Source organism: Anas acuta, chromosome 7, assembly GCF_963932015.1.
Source record: "Anas acuta chromosome 7, bAnaAcu1.1, whole genome shotgun sequence".
Classification (NCBI taxonomy): Eukaryota; Metazoa; Chordata; class Aves; order Anseriformes; family Anatidae; genus Anas; species Anas acuta.
The window spans coordinates 21,829,456-21,846,944 of record NC_088985.1 but is presented as its reverse complement, the minus strand read 5'-3'; the positions used below and the strand labels follow the sequence as shown (position 1 = coordinate 21,846,944).

General features: G+C 38.8%; 2 protein-coding genes across 6 annotated transcripts in view; one reads left to right on the top strand and one right to left on the bottom strand.

Moving 5' to 3' along the window:
* Positions 1 to 1,553, bottom strand: part of LOC137859234 (protein FRA10AC1 homolog) — a 39,070-nt gene extending 37,517 nt beyond the window's left edge. Inside the window, exon 1 of the mRNA XM_068688072.1 lies at positions 1,533 to 1,553. The gene's annotated coding sequence lies outside the window, so the exon portion shown is untranslated. The remainder of the gene's footprint in view (positions 1 to 1,532) is intronic.
* The window catches only part of LGI1 (leucine rich glioma inactivated 1), a 30,829-nt gene extending 13,708 nt beyond the window's left edge, over positions 1 to 17,121 (top strand). The window contains exons 2-9 of one of the 5 annotated variants that reach the window (XM_068688060.1): positions 4,779 to 5,228; positions 5,607 to 5,678; positions 9,628 to 9,699; positions 9,803 to 9,874; positions 13,787 to 13,858; positions 15,123 to 15,292; positions 15,710 to 15,874; positions 15,956 to 17,121. In XM_068688060.1, the coding sequence (XP_068544161.1) occupies positions 5,038 to 5,228; positions 5,607 to 5,678; positions 9,628 to 9,699; positions 9,803 to 9,874; positions 13,787 to 13,858; positions 15,123 to 15,292; positions 15,710 to 15,874; positions 15,956 to 16,773 (1,632 nt within the window). In that variant the 5' untranslated portion in view covers positions 4,779 to 5,037 and the 3' untranslated portion in view covers positions 16,774 to 17,121. Of the gene's footprint in view, positions 1 to 4,609; positions 5,238 to 5,606; positions 5,679 to 9,627; positions 9,700 to 9,802; positions 9,875 to 13,786; positions 13,859 to 15,122; positions 15,293 to 15,709; positions 15,875 to 15,955 lie in introns of those variants that run through there. The other 4 variants (XM_068688061.1, XM_068688064.1, XM_068688062.1 and 1 more) reach the window with 4 other exon arrangements.
* Positions 17,122 to 17,489: the final 368 nt, after the last annotated feature.

The following is a 17,489-nucleotide window of genomic DNA, read 5'->3' as shown; positions in this document are numbered from 1 at the left end:
CCCACTTTTAGACAGGAAGGGAAAAGTAAGTTAGAACAACTTTCCAAATAAAAAGTTTTGGACAACTCTGTGGTAATTCACAAGCTATTCTGTGCTATGAGCTGTTGTAAAGGCATCTTGAGTTTTGTTGCACCTAGCCTGCAGAAGGTCTCTTCCTGGCAATGGCTCCTGGGGACAGACCCACCCAAAGCATGCTCTTTTCAGAACTATCTGAAATTGAAAAGACTTCATTTTGTTTATTGTAAGGGATGGCACTGGGAGAGTAAAAACTCAGATCATGAGGTGTTTGCGGGAATCTTTGATCCCCAAATCCTTCTGCTCCAAACACAGTGGTAATGTAGCAAGAACAATGTTCTCTTCATAGGGGACTCCTGAACATTGGAGTGTGATTCTGACTCTTGTATATCTCTGTGGTGAAACATCATGGACTTAACACTGAGCAGCACAGTGAAGTTTACTGTCTTGCCATTGCTGTCAGTGGATTTTGGATTAGGCCTTGTATGTGCGGGCAGCTCATCCTGAACATGGAAAAGGCAACAAAATTTTCTTAAAATGTTCTAAAAGTAGGATAAAATAAAGGATAACTGTAACAGTATATGTATCTGTAAAGGCAAATGTAGTCAGCATGAAACCACAGGAAGCTTATTAAAATTTTGCCATATGTTGGTAATGAAAACATATTGGGCCAATGTGAATATGCAAATACAGCCAGTGGAGTAGAGTTAATCCCTCAAAAATTTATTCAATATTTTAAAAATAATTTTTGGCTCTATGTTATGACCTTTTGTTTGCTTTCCTCAAATATTTTAGCAAACAGGTTTACTCATAAAAGTATTCATATTGTAACCAGATATGCAAGAATAGTTGCTAAAAACTGATCTTAAGTAAATAATAACAATAAATGCTTATGTTTGGACTAGAAACCAAGCTGCAAAAGTTGTGCTAAATCTGATCAGAGTGCGAGCAATACCAGGTGGTGAATACCTTAAATGACAACTAGCAAAAGTATCTTGAATTTTGAATGTCATTTACCTGCACTTGATCTTAGATGGTTGGTTGTTAACAACTATTGGTATTATCAAAATACCAAACAATTTGGATATAATAGAAAGAAATAAGCTATTTCATTCTTACCATATAGAGTGAATATATGGGAAATAATTATTTCCTAGGAATTACTTAGCTTTGGTCAAAATTAAAGATGACAAATATCATAGCTTCTTAACAAAGTATAGGAAATACTAAAATCTCAGTGTAATGCAAAGATGAATGATTTTCAGCTGTTAAAAAAAAAAAAAAAAAAAAAAAAAAAAAAAAAAAAAGAGGCCAAAAATTAAAAGGATCCCACACACGAGGAAGAAGAAAAGCAGGTCCTCGTCTCCAAGGAGCAGACTGGCCTCGTTCCTCGGCTTTTTGTTTTTGAGGGCTTCTTCTTAGACCTGCTTGAGCTAAAATAAAGGAGACGAAAGAAAGGGGGAAAGCAGGCGAGGGAGCGGTGGGCGCCTCCGCCGCGCTGGGGAGGCGAGGGCATCGCCGGGGCCGGGGCCGGGGCCGGGGCCGGGGCCGGGTCTTGGTCTCCGCGTGTTGCCGCTGGCTACGGGAAGCAGCCGGCAGAGGCGAGAGCCGAGCACAAAACGAGCAGGGCCCGGATTAGGTTTGGCAATCTTAATACGATACCAAAGAGGAGTCAGAACGAATAACAGCAGCCAGCAGCACGGTACAGGCTTATCGCTGCCCATATGGGAACATGTCTGCCAGCAAGCACCTCCGTTGTGTGGCAAGGTGAAGATTTTTCTGTTAAAGCATTGCCAAATCGTGAGAAGCACACCTAGCAACACAAGCCAGGCCTCCCTCATCCCTCCCGCAGAACCCAGGCTGAAACCAAAATAAATACATTTTGACTTGCATGGCATTGACCCAGTGCGTGAAACACAAGTGAGAAGGAACTGGCACAGCAGCCCAGTGCCTGTTTGTGGCCAGAAAATAAGCAATGATGGCAAATGTAAAGGGCGAGCCAAGTGTGGTGCTGGCTGGAGAGCAGGTTATGGCCCTGAACAGCCATGAGCCAATTTGTTTTTCAACTACTACATGGCAAGAAACGAGATACACAGCTTGGCACAAAAGGACCCAGAAAAATGTAATTTATGCCTCTCTTTTGATAGAGACATTATAAATATTCGTAATATTTGCCTTTTTTTTTTGGGGGGGGGGGGGAAGGGGAAGGAGAGGAGGTGGGGAAGCAGTTGTTTTGTCATTTAGTTTGGAATAGAAAGCTAACTTCCAGGCGGTTCTCTGCACGGGTGAAATTGGAGTCAGGTTACGGCTCTGCTGCAGAATGTGCTTTTGTTACGGAAAAACTGCTATGCTCTGAAGTTTTCATGAGGGTCACGATGTGGCTGGAGTATAAACTGAAAAGAAATGCCTAAGTAATTGATGGTGGATTTCAGTGAATGAGCTTAAGAAAATGCAACATGGGTTTCAACATCAATGGCAAACCATTGCCATGGCAATGGGTAGCTTTGCCAGAAACAAACAAACAAACAGCCTTCTACTCTTTCAGCAAAAAGTTAGAGAATTTGTGGTTCTCACCTCACTGAAGCTTGTGCTTTTGTGCCACAGGCCATCTCAGAGGGGCAAAGATGGGGTGCTCTGCTCAGACAAGTTCTACAAATCCAGAGTCCTTTTCAGTAGTACACTTATAACATTTCCAGAGCAAGAAGTAACCTTTGTACCCATGGGAAAGCAACAACATTTGCTTTATAATGATTTCAGTGCTTTAGTTGCTATAATTCTGTACCATTTTCTAATGAAAGGTGGAAGGGCTCAGTATTAAAGAAGCTTTGTGTCACTAGTTGAAATTGATCCTGCTTCAGGAGAGACTTGCTGATATAGAAGATTTTCTTATAAGCCGAAACCTTGGTCCCACACTTGAATTAATAAAGAGCTTATTTAAAAACAAAACCAAAAAAAAAAAAAAAAAGCAACGAACAAACAAACAAAAAAAAAAAAAACAAAAAACAGAGAGAGAGAAAATGTGAGCTGTGCAAGCTGCCCTTCCTTCTGCAGGCGTGGGCACATGGAGGGGAGAGAGCTAATGCACAAGTGCTGGAGCCATCTCCTAGCAGGAGCCTTTGGAAGTGGCCCTCTGAAAGCTTTCTGCACATTTTTGAGGATCCTAGGCCCCTCTGAGGATGCAGTCCATCTGTCTGCTGTGAATTTTGTGGGTCTAGAGCCTCCTCTCAACTGTGGGGAGACAGATTTCAGCCACAGCCAGGCAAGGAGTCAGTAACATTGGGGTTCTGCCATCCTTGTTTCTTGCTGCTTTGCAGGCTATTGTCTCTGTTTGCCACCTCACACCCATAGGACCTGAAATTCCTGCTGGGCATCTACGTCTGGGTATGTGCTAGGGACTTCCTGGTATCATTTCTGAGGAAGACAGACATGGCCCGTTGTTGGTCTTGTGATTTCATGGCCTGCAGAGCAGGATCAAAGGGTCAGAACTGGATGGCGACATGGAATCAGAGAAGTAACCAGCAGCAATGAGAGAACTGTCTCAAAGGTAGCTGCTGGTGAGGAGACAAAGCCTACGTGAAGAAGTCAACAGAGAGCACGAATGTATCAAACTTTCTGTACCATCTGGCTGACCCTCGTAGACTTTGTGATCTGTGTAATTCAAACAGTGCTGACAGTCTGACAGGGAACGTGTAAAACCTATGTTTGCAAAATTCTTCTAATAGCAATCCAATATCAGATAAAATAAAAACATCCCATCTGGATTTCCAGCTATTTGGCATTCATTAGTTTTGTCTTACCATTCTTTATATAATAACACTTAGGTGCTGCTTTTCTTAAGCTCCCCATGAAATATTTAATATAGTTTACTGTAAAGTCTTCAGGATGAGGGCTGTTTCTTGCAGAGTATTTGTGCTGCACCTAGCACTAATTTAAATTGCAGCCTCCAGGCAGTATTGTAAGTACTCATTGTTTCCATCAAGATTTGTCCCTATCCTGTCACTTTTCAAAGAAAGTCCATTCTTAACTTTGGCTTTAACATAGCCAGTGTTTAAAAAACATTTATTTTTTCATCTAAAATGATCAAACCAGTCTCCAGCAAATAAATTTTGAACCTGAACTTTTAATTAATATTGTCCATTTTGAACAGTGCCTGGTCTGCTTCATTTAACCAGCTCAGAAAATATGTAACAAATAAGAACGTTTTTTCCCCCCCTTTTTTTTTTTTTTTTTTTCCATTTTCTTAGAAATGCAGTTGGGGTCTATTTTGCATGAGAAAATATTTTGTTTAGGAATGACAGTTGTAGGCATTCTCTCATACATTGTAATATTTTCCATGTGTGGCAGCTTGTTTTTCAGTGGTACAACTATGTGCAATAAAGCTAAGGATAAAAATTAATCTAACAGCTTTTGCAGCAATGCTTTTGATGGTTTCCCTTGATTTCATTTTTCCAGGGGATACTGCCCTCAGTTCTGCTGCTTGCAATATGCGAAGCATAATTCTCAAAGGTTCCTGAGGTTGTAGGGATCCAGTAAAAGATGACAGATCCCCCCCCCCGCACACACATACTCCACCCCACACCCACTCACCCACCCACCAGCAAAACATAATGCTGTACTATTTTTGGCAACAGGGAAAGGGCCTCCCTGTGAAAACAGAAAGCAGTGTATTTCTCAGTTACATCACTTTGCAATCTAATGCTGTGTTGTGCTCAGTGTTTTTGTGGTGATGCAAGTCTTTCTTTTTTTTTTTTTTCTTCCTTCAGCCGGTTGGATTTTCCCCATCTTACAGCACCTCGCAGGTCTCTTCTCTCAGCAGTACGTTGCCTGAGTGAGTGGAAATACACAGATCAGCTGCAGGTTTCTGTCTACAGAAACAGAGTGAAAGAGAAAGAAAAGGGTTGGGAAAGCAGAGACAAATATTGACCTGGACTTATAGAAAGACATCCAATGGCTGAATAAAGAACCCCTGTTCATGTTTTGGGATATTCTTTCAACTGGCTGGAACGAGAGCGGATCAAAAGAATGGGAAATGCCAGCAGACCCTTTAGAAGAATTGCTTATTTCTTATGCCTTTTATCTGTGCTTTTGCTGACTGAAGGGAAGAAACCAGTGAAGCCAAAATGTCCTGCCTGGTGTACTTGTACCAAAGATAATGCTTTATGTGAAAATGCCAGATCTATTCCTCGCAGCGTTCCGCCTGATGTTATCTCACTGTAAGGGCTGTAAGCATTTGGTTATTTAATTTATGATTTAAAATGAACTAGGATGTGTGGTGTTTTCAGTGCATACCGAAGGATGCTTGCTGCAGGGAGTACCTCCAGCATTCAGAATCATCAGCTAATGTGTTAAAATTGTGCTGCATTCTTGAATCATGATTTTTACATCTCTTTCATCTGTCTGTCTGTCTGTGTCTGTGCACACATACCATTTTATACCTGCTTCTATACTGTAGGAAACCTGTAACATCCATTTTTTTATTTTTTATTTTCAGTACTTGCATAAAAACATTTCTCTGTGATGACCAGATCAGTATTATAACCATGCATATATGAGACTTCATTAATATAAGGTTGTGTTTTTCTTCTTTCCAGATCCTTTGTGAGATCTGCTTTTACTAAAATCCCAGAAGGGAGTTTTTTGCTCACACCATCTCTGCAGCTTCTGTGAGAAATATTTCTATCATATAATTTCTGTTATGAAATGTATATGTATCCATAAATAGTGTAAAGAGGGTCTCAGCATTATTTTTTTGAGAAATAGCAGAAGAAGGTTCATCAGATGACAAAATACAAGACTTTTTACTCATTTGAAAGATAGTGCATGTTTAATTTTTTCGAAGTGCATGTACTTAGTATTTTGCAGGGATATCTGTTGTCAGTGCTACTTTGAATTATTGCATTCTGAAGCTTTCAGAATGTGTGCTATCTTTATAATACTTTAATTAATATCACAGTAGGGATTTGAGCATTGCAACAATTATTCTTGTTTCTTTTCTGCAGCCCCAGGGCTTGATCCCAATATAAAGGTGCTCATTTGCAACTTGCCTGCAAGCTCAGAACCTCTCAGATCAGGCCCTTCATTTTGGTGGGACAGGTCCTGAAGTCCTTTGCCATGTAAAATTGCCATTGACTTCTGTGGAAGTTTAGTCACTTCAGTGGGAGTTTTGCCTTGCTAGTTTCTGGATTTGACCCTATTTGTTATTTCACGTTCTTTGAAAGTGCATAACAGTAATGAAGATTTTCTTTAAAAAAAAAAATATTAAAAAGCTATTATTTCAAAATCAAATACTGTGATGAGGTATACATAGCAAGAAAGTATTTCTGGATATTCAAAATTGGATGCATTTCTATATAGGATTTTTACAGGTTCACAGACTTTCCTAGAAATGTGGGCATATGATTATATAATTGCTAGCTATGCGAAGGTAGAGGGGGTGTAACCTGAACTGTTTATAGTAGATGTGCCACCAGCCTGAAAAACATCCAGACTGGTCTCAGAAATCTGGCCAGAAGGACTCCCTGATGTGATCAACATCAAAATTAGACGTCTGTCCTGGACTAACTTGCCATGCACTCTGGATGTGGTCAGAAGGGCAGTGTTGGTATATCAGAGCCCTAAGGCTGTCACGTTAAACTGCCGGTGCGCTGATAGCTGAAGCCCTGACCCTAGCTGTACTCTGCTACCTCAAGTGGAGCTGATAAGGAGGTGCAGACATACTGTACAATTTTGGATACAGGGTAAATAGGTAAATGCAGTTACTATGGAAACCTAAATGCTTTTCCATTGTGCTTTATTCCTGAGAATATTTTCCCTGGTGGTCACAGATCACAAATGGGACAAATTTCACACATTTCCTGCCATAGGGCTTTCAAAAGGAAGAGAAAAAAGAAATAGCAGTGGTGCAGCTTGTATCTGATGAGCGAGTAGGACATGATAATCATCTCTCCTGGCTACGATGTGCCACCTACACTTAGCAATCCCACTGCCAGGGGAAGCAGGGTTGGGTAGGGTGGAGCAGGACAGACACATTCTGGTTATTTTGAGTCATTATAGTGCCTGGCACAGAAGGCTCCTAGTCTCTGACAATGAGTTTTGGCATTTTGGTCATGGCAATGATCTGCATGGTCTGCCTTATGCTTCACTGAAACACATGTCCTCAGCTGCTGTTAATAATGCTGCAACAAAAGCTGCACCCCCAGAAAAAACAGTTTTTGTTCCACTGTGGGCTTTGACAAGTGGTCTGTTAGAACGGTACAAACAATCCAGAGATTACTTACCTCTGCTACCTAGCATTTCTAAAAATACTGCTGAATACTTTTCCAGACATATTTCTAACATGGTAGCTGAGCTGCTTGCCATCTTTGGAAAGTCAGGCTGCTGATCTAAGGCAAATGAGTCCTTAAATACAGCTTGTAGAAGCAGGACTCTAGCCATGGGGCCAACTCCAGTTTCTAAGTGGGAAATAAAATTTTCCACATTTGGCGGGAGATAGAGTAAGGCAAATAAGAATATGGAAATCTCTGGTTAATTAAAGTAAGTTCTAACTTTGCATGATTATAGCTATATTGGTAGGTTTAATTTAGCCATAAGCAAGATTTAGCAGCCTATACATACTTTTACATAACACTCTCTAGCATTACATTTTTAAAGTCCAAATGTTACTCGGTATCTCCAGTATGCCAACCACACATTTCTGAGTGAGGAATATGTCTGCCTCTATTATTATTTACTACTGTTTTTACTGTAGTAGTGGCAATGGTCCCTGGAAAAATCATGGTCTTGTTCTGCTGAACACTACAACCAAGTCCCAGGACAGCAGAGCTTTTCTTCTTGAATGGTGCAGATGGTATGTTCTGTGCTCTTCATGTGACACTGAAAATGTTCAGGACCTACAGAGACAGAGTGAAGTGCCAGCAGGAGTGTTCCCTAAATGAGAACATCGCCCTGCTCTGATCTCCAGCACTTGTAGCTGCGTCTATCAGGCAACGTGCTGAGGGTGCCCTTATAACATGGAAGCATGCAGTGAGAAGGGAGGTAATTGTGGCAGTAGGATTCATACCAGTCAGCAGTGCAGTTCCTGCTCGGCAATATGGTCCCTAGCTACAGCGCAGCATCTTCTGCCTCTGTCCTCACCCCACAAATAGCTAGTTAGTGGACCACAGATCGAGCAGATCAGGTTGTTCAGGTCAGAATGGGAGAAAAGATGCTTTGTGCATCAAATACGTGATACAGCCACTGGGGGAAGGTACGAGATGGGAGGTAAATGAGCTCACCAAGTGCAAGACCTGTGCTATAAACCTGGCAATCTCTAAAACAGCCATGCTACTTAAAGAGATACTACCCTATTCTTGTAAAATACAAGGAGGGTAGAGTGCAGAAAAATAAAAATTATCCAGAGAAATCACATCAGAAAATAAAGATGATTTGCAGACAGTGGGTTTACCAAATTGGTCAACTGGCTCAGAGATTTTATAACAATACTTATTTTCTCTAGGAGAAATATTATTGTATCTTTAAAAAGGGAAGAATTTCCTGATTGTGTATATTTTTTGTAATTATATAGAGACAAATTCAAAGTGGAAAAAACACAGTCTGCAATAGCCAAACGAGAAAAATAAACCAACTGGAATTTATTCTTAATCTAAACTTCAAAGGAAGAGATTAACTCATTAAGTGTATTAATTCATACTTGGAAATCTTAAATTCCTGAATTCCTAAGGATGTCATAGTATAGGTCTATTTATCCATCATGTCCAAGTGAATAAAATATAGGTGTGCATCTGGTGTTCCACTGTGGAAAAGTAAAGTTCATCCTACTTGACAGTGCCTCACCATATTAAGGTGTGGCAGTCCTGAGATGAGTTAAAATGGATGAATGCAAACATGGCTGAATATCATAAATAAAGCCGGAAAAATCAATCCTAGTCCACTTCTAATGGCTACAGAGTTACATAAAATTAAATGTGTTGCCAGTATTTTTACTGCTAGATGGATGAAAAATATGTGCACCTACTAAAAGCTATCTACAGCAGGTATAATGCAGTCTTAAAAAGTATTTCTGTTTTGAACATTGACTGAATTAAAGTAACCTTAAGAAATTCAGAAAACTCTCAGTACCCTCAAGTCAAACATGCTCACAAGTTTAACTCCTAAGTTAAGGGTTTTTCCTACCTGTCAGGTGTGTAAATTCAACCTGATGTCTGGCTTAACAAGCTTTCCCCATGTTGTCATCAAAAGTAAGTGTTCTTCAACACTATTTAGACGTCTCTAGTACTTGAGCAATTCATTGTCATCCGAGTATGTCCTCAGTGGCTCTTATACAATGTCATTGTTCTATTGGCGTGATAAACCCACTCTTACATCCTACAGAAGTCAATGGAATTTTATCAGATGGCGCCAGTATGCAAAGCAGTGAGTTGCTGGGGCCTTCCACTGCACCAGACAATGGCACAATGTGTCAGCAGCGTGTTTTAGTCTGATGATCCTGTAGTGCTTTGCATAGGCAAAACCACAAAAACTGTCAGTTGAAGCTTGGCATGGTATGGATTGCTGAACCATTTTCTAAAGGTGCTAGTAACCTAACAGTCTTTTGTTTTGCATTTCTTTACACAGGTTGTTTACCTCCAACACTTTTGATGTTATTAGTGATGATGCTTTTATGGGCCTTCCTCATCTAGAATATTTGTGAGTGAACAAAATAATATTTCCTGGCATTATTGATGAGAGTGGGTGGGCTTCCAAGTTCCAGGCACTGCTTTGACCAGAATGACTTTACGACCCATTACAGGTTCATAGAGAACAACAGCATTAAGTCAATTTCAAGAAATACTTTCAGAGGACTGAAATCTTTAATTCACCTGTAAGTAAAGTGGTTGAATATATTCATACTTAGTATATTTAACATAGTAACTGAAGCACTGTGTTGTTTAATTTAGCATTTTGATATATATCTATATTTATTTGTTTAAGCGATATTAATATTCATTTAATTAGAATGCTAATCGTTAGGTTTCACCAAAGACTTCCAAACTGTGGTTGTGTATTAAGCTGGGACCCAAACAGCCTCGAGGCCGTGCATATATGGCAGCAGCTCCCTGGCTTGCCCTGCTCAGGGCTCTGGGGATTTCCAGCTGAGCAAGGAGGTGCAGGGTAGGCAGGGTGGGTCAGACACCTGGGCACTGGAGAGATGAGATAGGAGAGCGAGGCCAAGTTTGGGACTTTGAGAGGAGAGCAGTGATCAGCACTGAGGTGCCATGGGGGTGAGATGCACAGGGGAATGGGCATGTCTCTTCTCATGCACCACAGTCTGGCCTGGATCCTTGGCAATATCACGGCCATCCAGTTCTTCCTCTGAGCTGTTCAGCCCTCATACTTCAGCAGAAACTGCTTTAAACCCTGTACTGCACCTCCTGAAGCCAGAGCAGCCCACGATGGGCTGTCACGTCCTGAGCACCAACACCAGGGCCTACCTTTCGGCAGTGCTGCCGTGCTCACACCCACAGAGGTATTGCTCACACTGTGCTCAGCAGGTGAAGCGCACGCTGACAACAAATACCTGTAACATTTAACTGCAAACACGAGGGTAGCAGCCTCATGATCTCATCCAGCAAGACAGCCTTCAAACAGGCTTTTGTCTCTTGTCTGGCAATGAGTTTATGATTTAGCAATAGTCTTATTTCAGCAAATACAATACATACTGCAAGAAAAATAAAAATACAAAAATACTGTAAGAGAAGGAGGGTAAAATATCCAGGGTGTGCCTGACATGGATTTATACCCGGCTCTGAGCATTTGCATTCTGCAGCATATATCTTAGGGTGTCTGTCACAGGCAGGGGAGTAGATTCTGACCTCTTGGCCCTAACATAATAACCTCAAGGCGGGTTTTGAAAGAGGATCATTTAACTTTTTCTTTTATATATTTAGACACAGGAGAAATCAAAGGCTCAAATTTAAATAGTTAATGCATAAATATAATAGTTTAATTGCAATTCATCAAAGCCTTCACCACATAGTAAATGTACCATAAAACCTTTCCTTTTTGATCAGAGTAGACGAGACTCACAGCTGGCTCAAACTGAGCCTACTGTGACTACTATTGTGTAAAGTTACTTATAGGATGGCTTTAGGTCTGAGGAAGGGAAAAGAAGGAAGACAAGGAAAAAGATATATAAACAGTCTGTGCACATCCTATAAAAATCCATGTTATTGGTACAGGTATAATTGTGTTAAAAAAGGCAAATATTAGGATAAGGCTGGTAACTGGGACTCTATCTTCAAAATATTTATGCACATGAATAGCTTTATATTCACAAATGGTTCCAGTACATTATTTATTATACTCATTTATTTATTTAGTAGCTGTTACTGCCAGTGAGCAAATTGCTTTTCTAACACAGAGGAAGGCAGTTTGAGGAAGGCAGTTTCTTCACCACAGAGCATGCAGTCCAAGAGCAACATCTTGTCTTGACTGTTATGTTGGTTTCCGGGGATGCTTCAACAGTTTCATAAAAGAAAACATATGCAAAAGATAGAGCCACATTTGAGGAGCCATTGTGGTTTGCATGTGGTCGTATGCACATTTTTGGGACATAGATTTGTGCAGCATGCTGCTATTGCACATGGAGAGCTATTCATCAAGACAATGAGAATTTTTCAGAGAATAATTGCAAAGGCAGGTCCATTAAAAACAGAATGTGAATAGTTTAATCTGTTTGCAGAACTACTCCCCACCCTTTGGGGGAAATTGTACTTACATATTAAGAATAATCATTTGGCATCCTGAGGCATTTCTCATTTAAGAAACAGAAGGGTACTTGAGATACATAAAATATAGTAAAAAGAATCACAGTAAACAACCATAGAAATGAGTTCCATTGAGTTAGAGGAGAATATCAACTTTGCTCTATTTATTCTGTTCACTTCCTTTTCGCAATAAAGCTTTTGCAATACAGAAAGCTATCCAAACATTTGTATTTTTATTATGCAATTAACTTTGATAATTACAGTGTGTCCTTATTGTAAAATAGAGCGATCTAGTATTTGTTATGCAACACAATTCATTTTCTGCCTAGGGTAGACTGAGGAAAAGAAAAATTAACATGATTGCATTTTTCAACTAATTTACTAATTTAATGTCAAAACCTTACAGTTAGGACTGGGAAATAATTTCTATGCACAGTGTATCATTTCAATTGCATTTCTTGCAGAACTGCAAGTATCTGTCTATAAGCATAACTGCATGTTTGACTCAACCCTTACTGTCTTACCATAAAGCAAATGCCATGTACAGTACCATCTAGGCAAGTCAGTGTCTTCTAACATACAAGTATGCTTTTTAACAGTTGAATATAAAATGCAAACTTTTCATCCAAAAATTGGTGAATGCATAAACCTTGCACAAATTTTTCTTTTAGTCACATTCCCGTGGCAGTGGTGAGCCACTGGTATTTCCAAGGGCATTGTCCCTTTAGCTTGATGTAATTGAGGTCATAAAGAATATATAGGACATTAAACCTGCCTTTTCTTCTAAGTCTGCTTAGTTTTGTCCATAAGAGTTACCTGACTTTGAAATAATTGCTGGAGTGTAAAATTGAGCATAAGCGAAGCACATGATCCATACACCACACAGTGTTGCAACCAGATATACTTTGAAAGCTGCAAAGCCAGAAGGGACTAATGGCATCCCCTATTTACTATACCTGATAAGGCAGAGAATGCTCTCTTTTAAATGAGGCAGTAAACCTAGTAGGTCTGGGCCTGTTTTTCAGTTTAAGTATATGCCTTAGTGGCTTTGCTTGGTGAGAGAAATTGTAGTCAATAATTTTTGTGTTTAAAAGTAAAAACAGAAGAGGTTCTATGACTTACTAGCTACAGATTCTAACTGGGATGTTAAATTAGAATGCTTTCTTTCCATTTTCTTTTCTTCTCATAAGAGATAAATAATTTTGTTAATCAAAAAAGACATAAGCTATACCCTATAACATTATTATTTTCCTGGCATGTCCTCAGGGACAACTAGGAGAACCCAGACCTTTGGTGGACTTACAGAGATGTTTGCAACAGAAGTGTAACATTCCTTGTTTAAAGGCTGCTCCCATTTCCTCCCGACCTTACTAGCTAGAATACTCAGTGCATTTAGGGTGTGTTTTCTCAACATTAAAAATTGGGAATTAACACAACTTTTTTTTTTTTTTTTTTTTTTTTTCTGGTCTCACACACACACACTCACACAAAGATATTCCAGGAAATAAATTCATACCAGTCAGCAATTTCTTGTCTATTATTGCATATTTCCAAAAACTATGAGCTAAGCCTAAGTCCAATACAATGACACCTGGTATTAAGATTTTGTTTCCAGAAGGGAGACAAGAAAGTGGGAGATTGCAGTAATATGAACACTATGTATTGGTATCTCCTAAGGAAAACATCAGTAGATCCAATCATAACTAATTGTTTTAAAATAATGGTGTTGGCAAAACACCAGAGGTGATTGCACTTTTTACCCTGCTAAGTGAGGTATTGTGAATGCTGGAAGACTGCTGAAGAGTCAGAAAGCAGAAGGAGGCAGGGTGTTTTAGTGGAAGAAATAGTCACAAAGTAAATGAGCTGTTCTTCAGAGCAGTCTTGGAGAATTAAGTGCTGGAAAATGCTAGAGTTCTTTACCTTAAGAAAACAAAACAAAACAAAAACAAGAACAACACAGTATTACACCTTGCAAAAATGTGTAATTTCATGAGTTAGCACTGATACTGAAGTATCTTCTTTTACAGGAGTCTCGCAAATAATAATCTCCAATCGCTTCCAAAAGACATATTCAAAGGCTTGGATTCTTTAACAAATGTGTAAGAAAGCATTTAATTAATCTATTAATTATACTAAAAATATAAAGAGCTGTTTTTATAGGACGTTCTGAGTAACCATTCAAACCAATATGTACTGGTAATCCTAGTAATGGGATCTTATTACTGGGTAGAAACTACCCAGTATGGGTAGGCTTGTTTTTTGGCTTCTGTTGTTGATCAGTTGTTTTAGTTTGGGATATTCAATAATTACAAAGATAAGTGATATTGTTAGTAGTTATGTAAGATATCTGCATGTTCAATAAGACTTAGTGAATAAGAAGGAAATGTCCTAAGGGATGCATGAGAGAGCATGATATGAGAGGAGGGTGTAAGATACTTATTGGATGTAATATTTCTATGTTTAAATAAGTTCTGGGAAGGCAATTTGTTATCACAAAAGCATAAGTGTCTCAGTAAGTACCATATCCCATACCAAATCTAACCACAACCAAAACAAAACATAAATTTATTTAAATATACAACTTAGTTACCAATAAAATTACAAAATATAGATAAACAGATAAAGCCTATAGTTGCTTCACTGAAACATGTTCTCTTTGCAACATACCAAATTCTGTTTCACCGGATTTGGGATGAGTGCAGAACACCCTCTCCCTGCTCCTGGTATGAACAAGGTAGGCTGAATTCATAGCATAGAGTGGCAGTAGCAGGTTGTGGAGGTGTTCAGTGTATCCTGTAGCATTACTTGGCACGACTGGTCATGGCCAGCTGGCTACACAGTCTGGTCCTGGGGCTTGCCCATTCCTGTACATACTTTCAGAAATCTGACCAAAGACAGCTGTAAAAGACTTGAACAGAACTCCTTTGCTTGCGTCTCCTAAACCTCTAAATGAGTACATCTAAAGGACATAGCAAATACTCACTGGTTGAAATCAGGATAATTTAATTTCTGTTTTATCTAGAATGTTTGCATTGAGAAAGGGTAATCCAAAACAACCAAAACAAAGAACCTCCCCAGACATGGGGCAATCAGTTTGGTAGGCCTTTGTGTAGGCCTACCAGTTTGTGTATTCAAACTTCAGGAAATCAACAAAAACTTCCTACTGATTATCAATAAAATTAAATCCGTGTATGTTCTAGTATGTATATTTAACTATGGGACAGGACAAATTAATCCAGGAAGGCATCAACTGAGAATAAGCAAGATTGCACATGTTTAACAAAAGAACAGTTTGTTGTTGTCGTGCGAGGAGGAAAACAGCAACTGACTACTTATCTTCAATGCATGATTTATTTGTTGTAGAGATCTTAGAGGCAATGCATTTAATTGTGACTGCAAACTGAAGTGGTTAGTGGAGTGGCTGGGCAGCACCAATGCAACTGTGGAAGACATTTACTGTGAAAGCCCACCAGAATACAAGAAGCGCAAAATCAATAGCCTCTCACCGAAAGAATTTGATTGTATTATTACAGGTAAAGTGTTTCAAATTATTAAAACATGTTAAAATAAAGTCAAAGCTATGTATTTTTTATTCTAGGGTCCATTATGCAAGAAGTCTACATGCCAGCTGGAACTTTCAGTAAAACCAATATGAATTTTGTGCAGGTACAAGTTTGACACAGGAAGCACTTGGGAGTGGGATCTTATCTTGCAGCTTCTACTTGGACTTCAGGATGCTATACAAGGATTTGAAGAACTGGGACATAAAATAGCACCTCTTTTAGTTGAGAAATATTGGAAAACAGATTGCAGTGTTCCTTTTTTCAACATGAAAATTGGACTAGTAATTAAATACTGTAATTTGTAATAAAGTATGTTAAGAAGATGTTCTTTCAGTATGGTATGGGAAGTATCTCTGTAATTATCATATGTTGTGTGCACTTTTGCAGAATTTGAAGTTTATCAGTCCCTGCCATACCAATCTCTGTCAGTAGATACTTTCTCATACATGAATGATGAACATGTGGTTATTGCTCAGCCCTTCACTGGAAAATGCATCTTTCTCGAATGGGACCATGTAGAAGTGATGTTCAGGAATTATGACAACATAACAGGTATAAACACTGCTCAAACAACATTACAACAAGTGATCCAATAAGTGGTGCTAACCTTGTCTTTTACTTTTCTTTTTATAGGTACTTCAACTGTTGTGTGTAAACCCATAGTTATTGAGAGTCAGCTATATGTCATTGTCGCGCAGCTGTTTGGAGGCTCCCACATATATAAAAGAGATATTTTTGCTAATAAGTTTATAAAAATTCAAGATATTGAAATCCTTAAAATACGAAAACCCAATGACATTGAAACGTTCAGGATTGCTGAAGACTGGTATTTTGTCGTTGCAGACAGTTCAAAAGCTGGTTTCACCACTGTTTACAAATGGAATGGGAATGGATTTTATTCCCATCAGTCTCTGCATGCCTGGTACAGAGATACTGATGTGGAGTATCTTGAAATATCCGGCAAACCGCATTTAATTCTGTCAAGTAGTTCCCAAAGACCTGTAATATATCAATGGAACAAAGGAACAAATGAATTTGTTAAGCGTTTTGATATCCAAGATATGGAAGATGCATATGCAGTGAAACATTTCAAGGTGAAAGAGGATGTATACATTTGTTTAACAAGATTTATTGGGGACTCTAAAGTAATGAAATGGGGTGGTTCAGCATTTCTGGATTTACAAAGGATGCCATCCCGAGGGTCAATGGTATTCCAACCACTTCAGATAAGTAATTATCAATATGCCATTCTTGGAAGTGATTATTCTTTCACTCAAGTCTATTATTGGGATGCTGAGAAAGCAAAATTTGTGAAGTTTCAAGAATTAAACATACAGGCACCAAGATCTTTCATACATGTCTCCATCGATAAACGAGATTTTCTCTTTGCTTCAAGTTTTAAGGGAACTACATTGATTTATAAACATGTCATAGTTGACTTAAGCGCATGACACTCATAATTCTGAGATTACATCAGACTTTCTACCATAAGTGGACAAAATGAACTAAATGCATGATGACGCTCTTATCTTACTTCCAAATGAATGCCTTTAAAAGTTGAGATTGCTAGAACAAAGTATTACTAGTATCTTCATCTTTAATTGTCAAGTTTAGTGGTGTTGGAAGTTGCATTTTTTAACAAAAAGAAATTAAATTAACTGTTCTTTGCATCCACAGTATGTAAATATGTCTGCAACTGCATCTGTTGCTATAAAGAATATTAAGATGTACTTTTCCATTTATTTATTCACCTGTTTGAAACAACTGCCAAATAAAATGTTTACATTTTGTGTCTTTCACATTCCAAATATTATTTGCAGGTTATAGTTTTATTTGTGTATATGTTATACACATATAAAATAAACCCAAGAAGGTATGTTGCCCAATGCTGAGTTGTACTGCATTGAAGATGCACAGTATGATCAGGTGGGTTTTACATATACAAGAAGTTCTTGATGAAAATGCAATATAGAATCACAGCCCTATAAATGGTAACCTGAACACATCTTTGCGTTTAGATGAAGATTCACTCATTCAAACTGGACTCCATCCAGAAAAAATTGTTCAATTATATAGACCCAGTTGTAGGATGGGGCTTTGTACTGTGTGTAGTTGAAAGTATCTAACTGTTGAAAAAAAAATGACAGAGAAATCATCAGAATGAAAG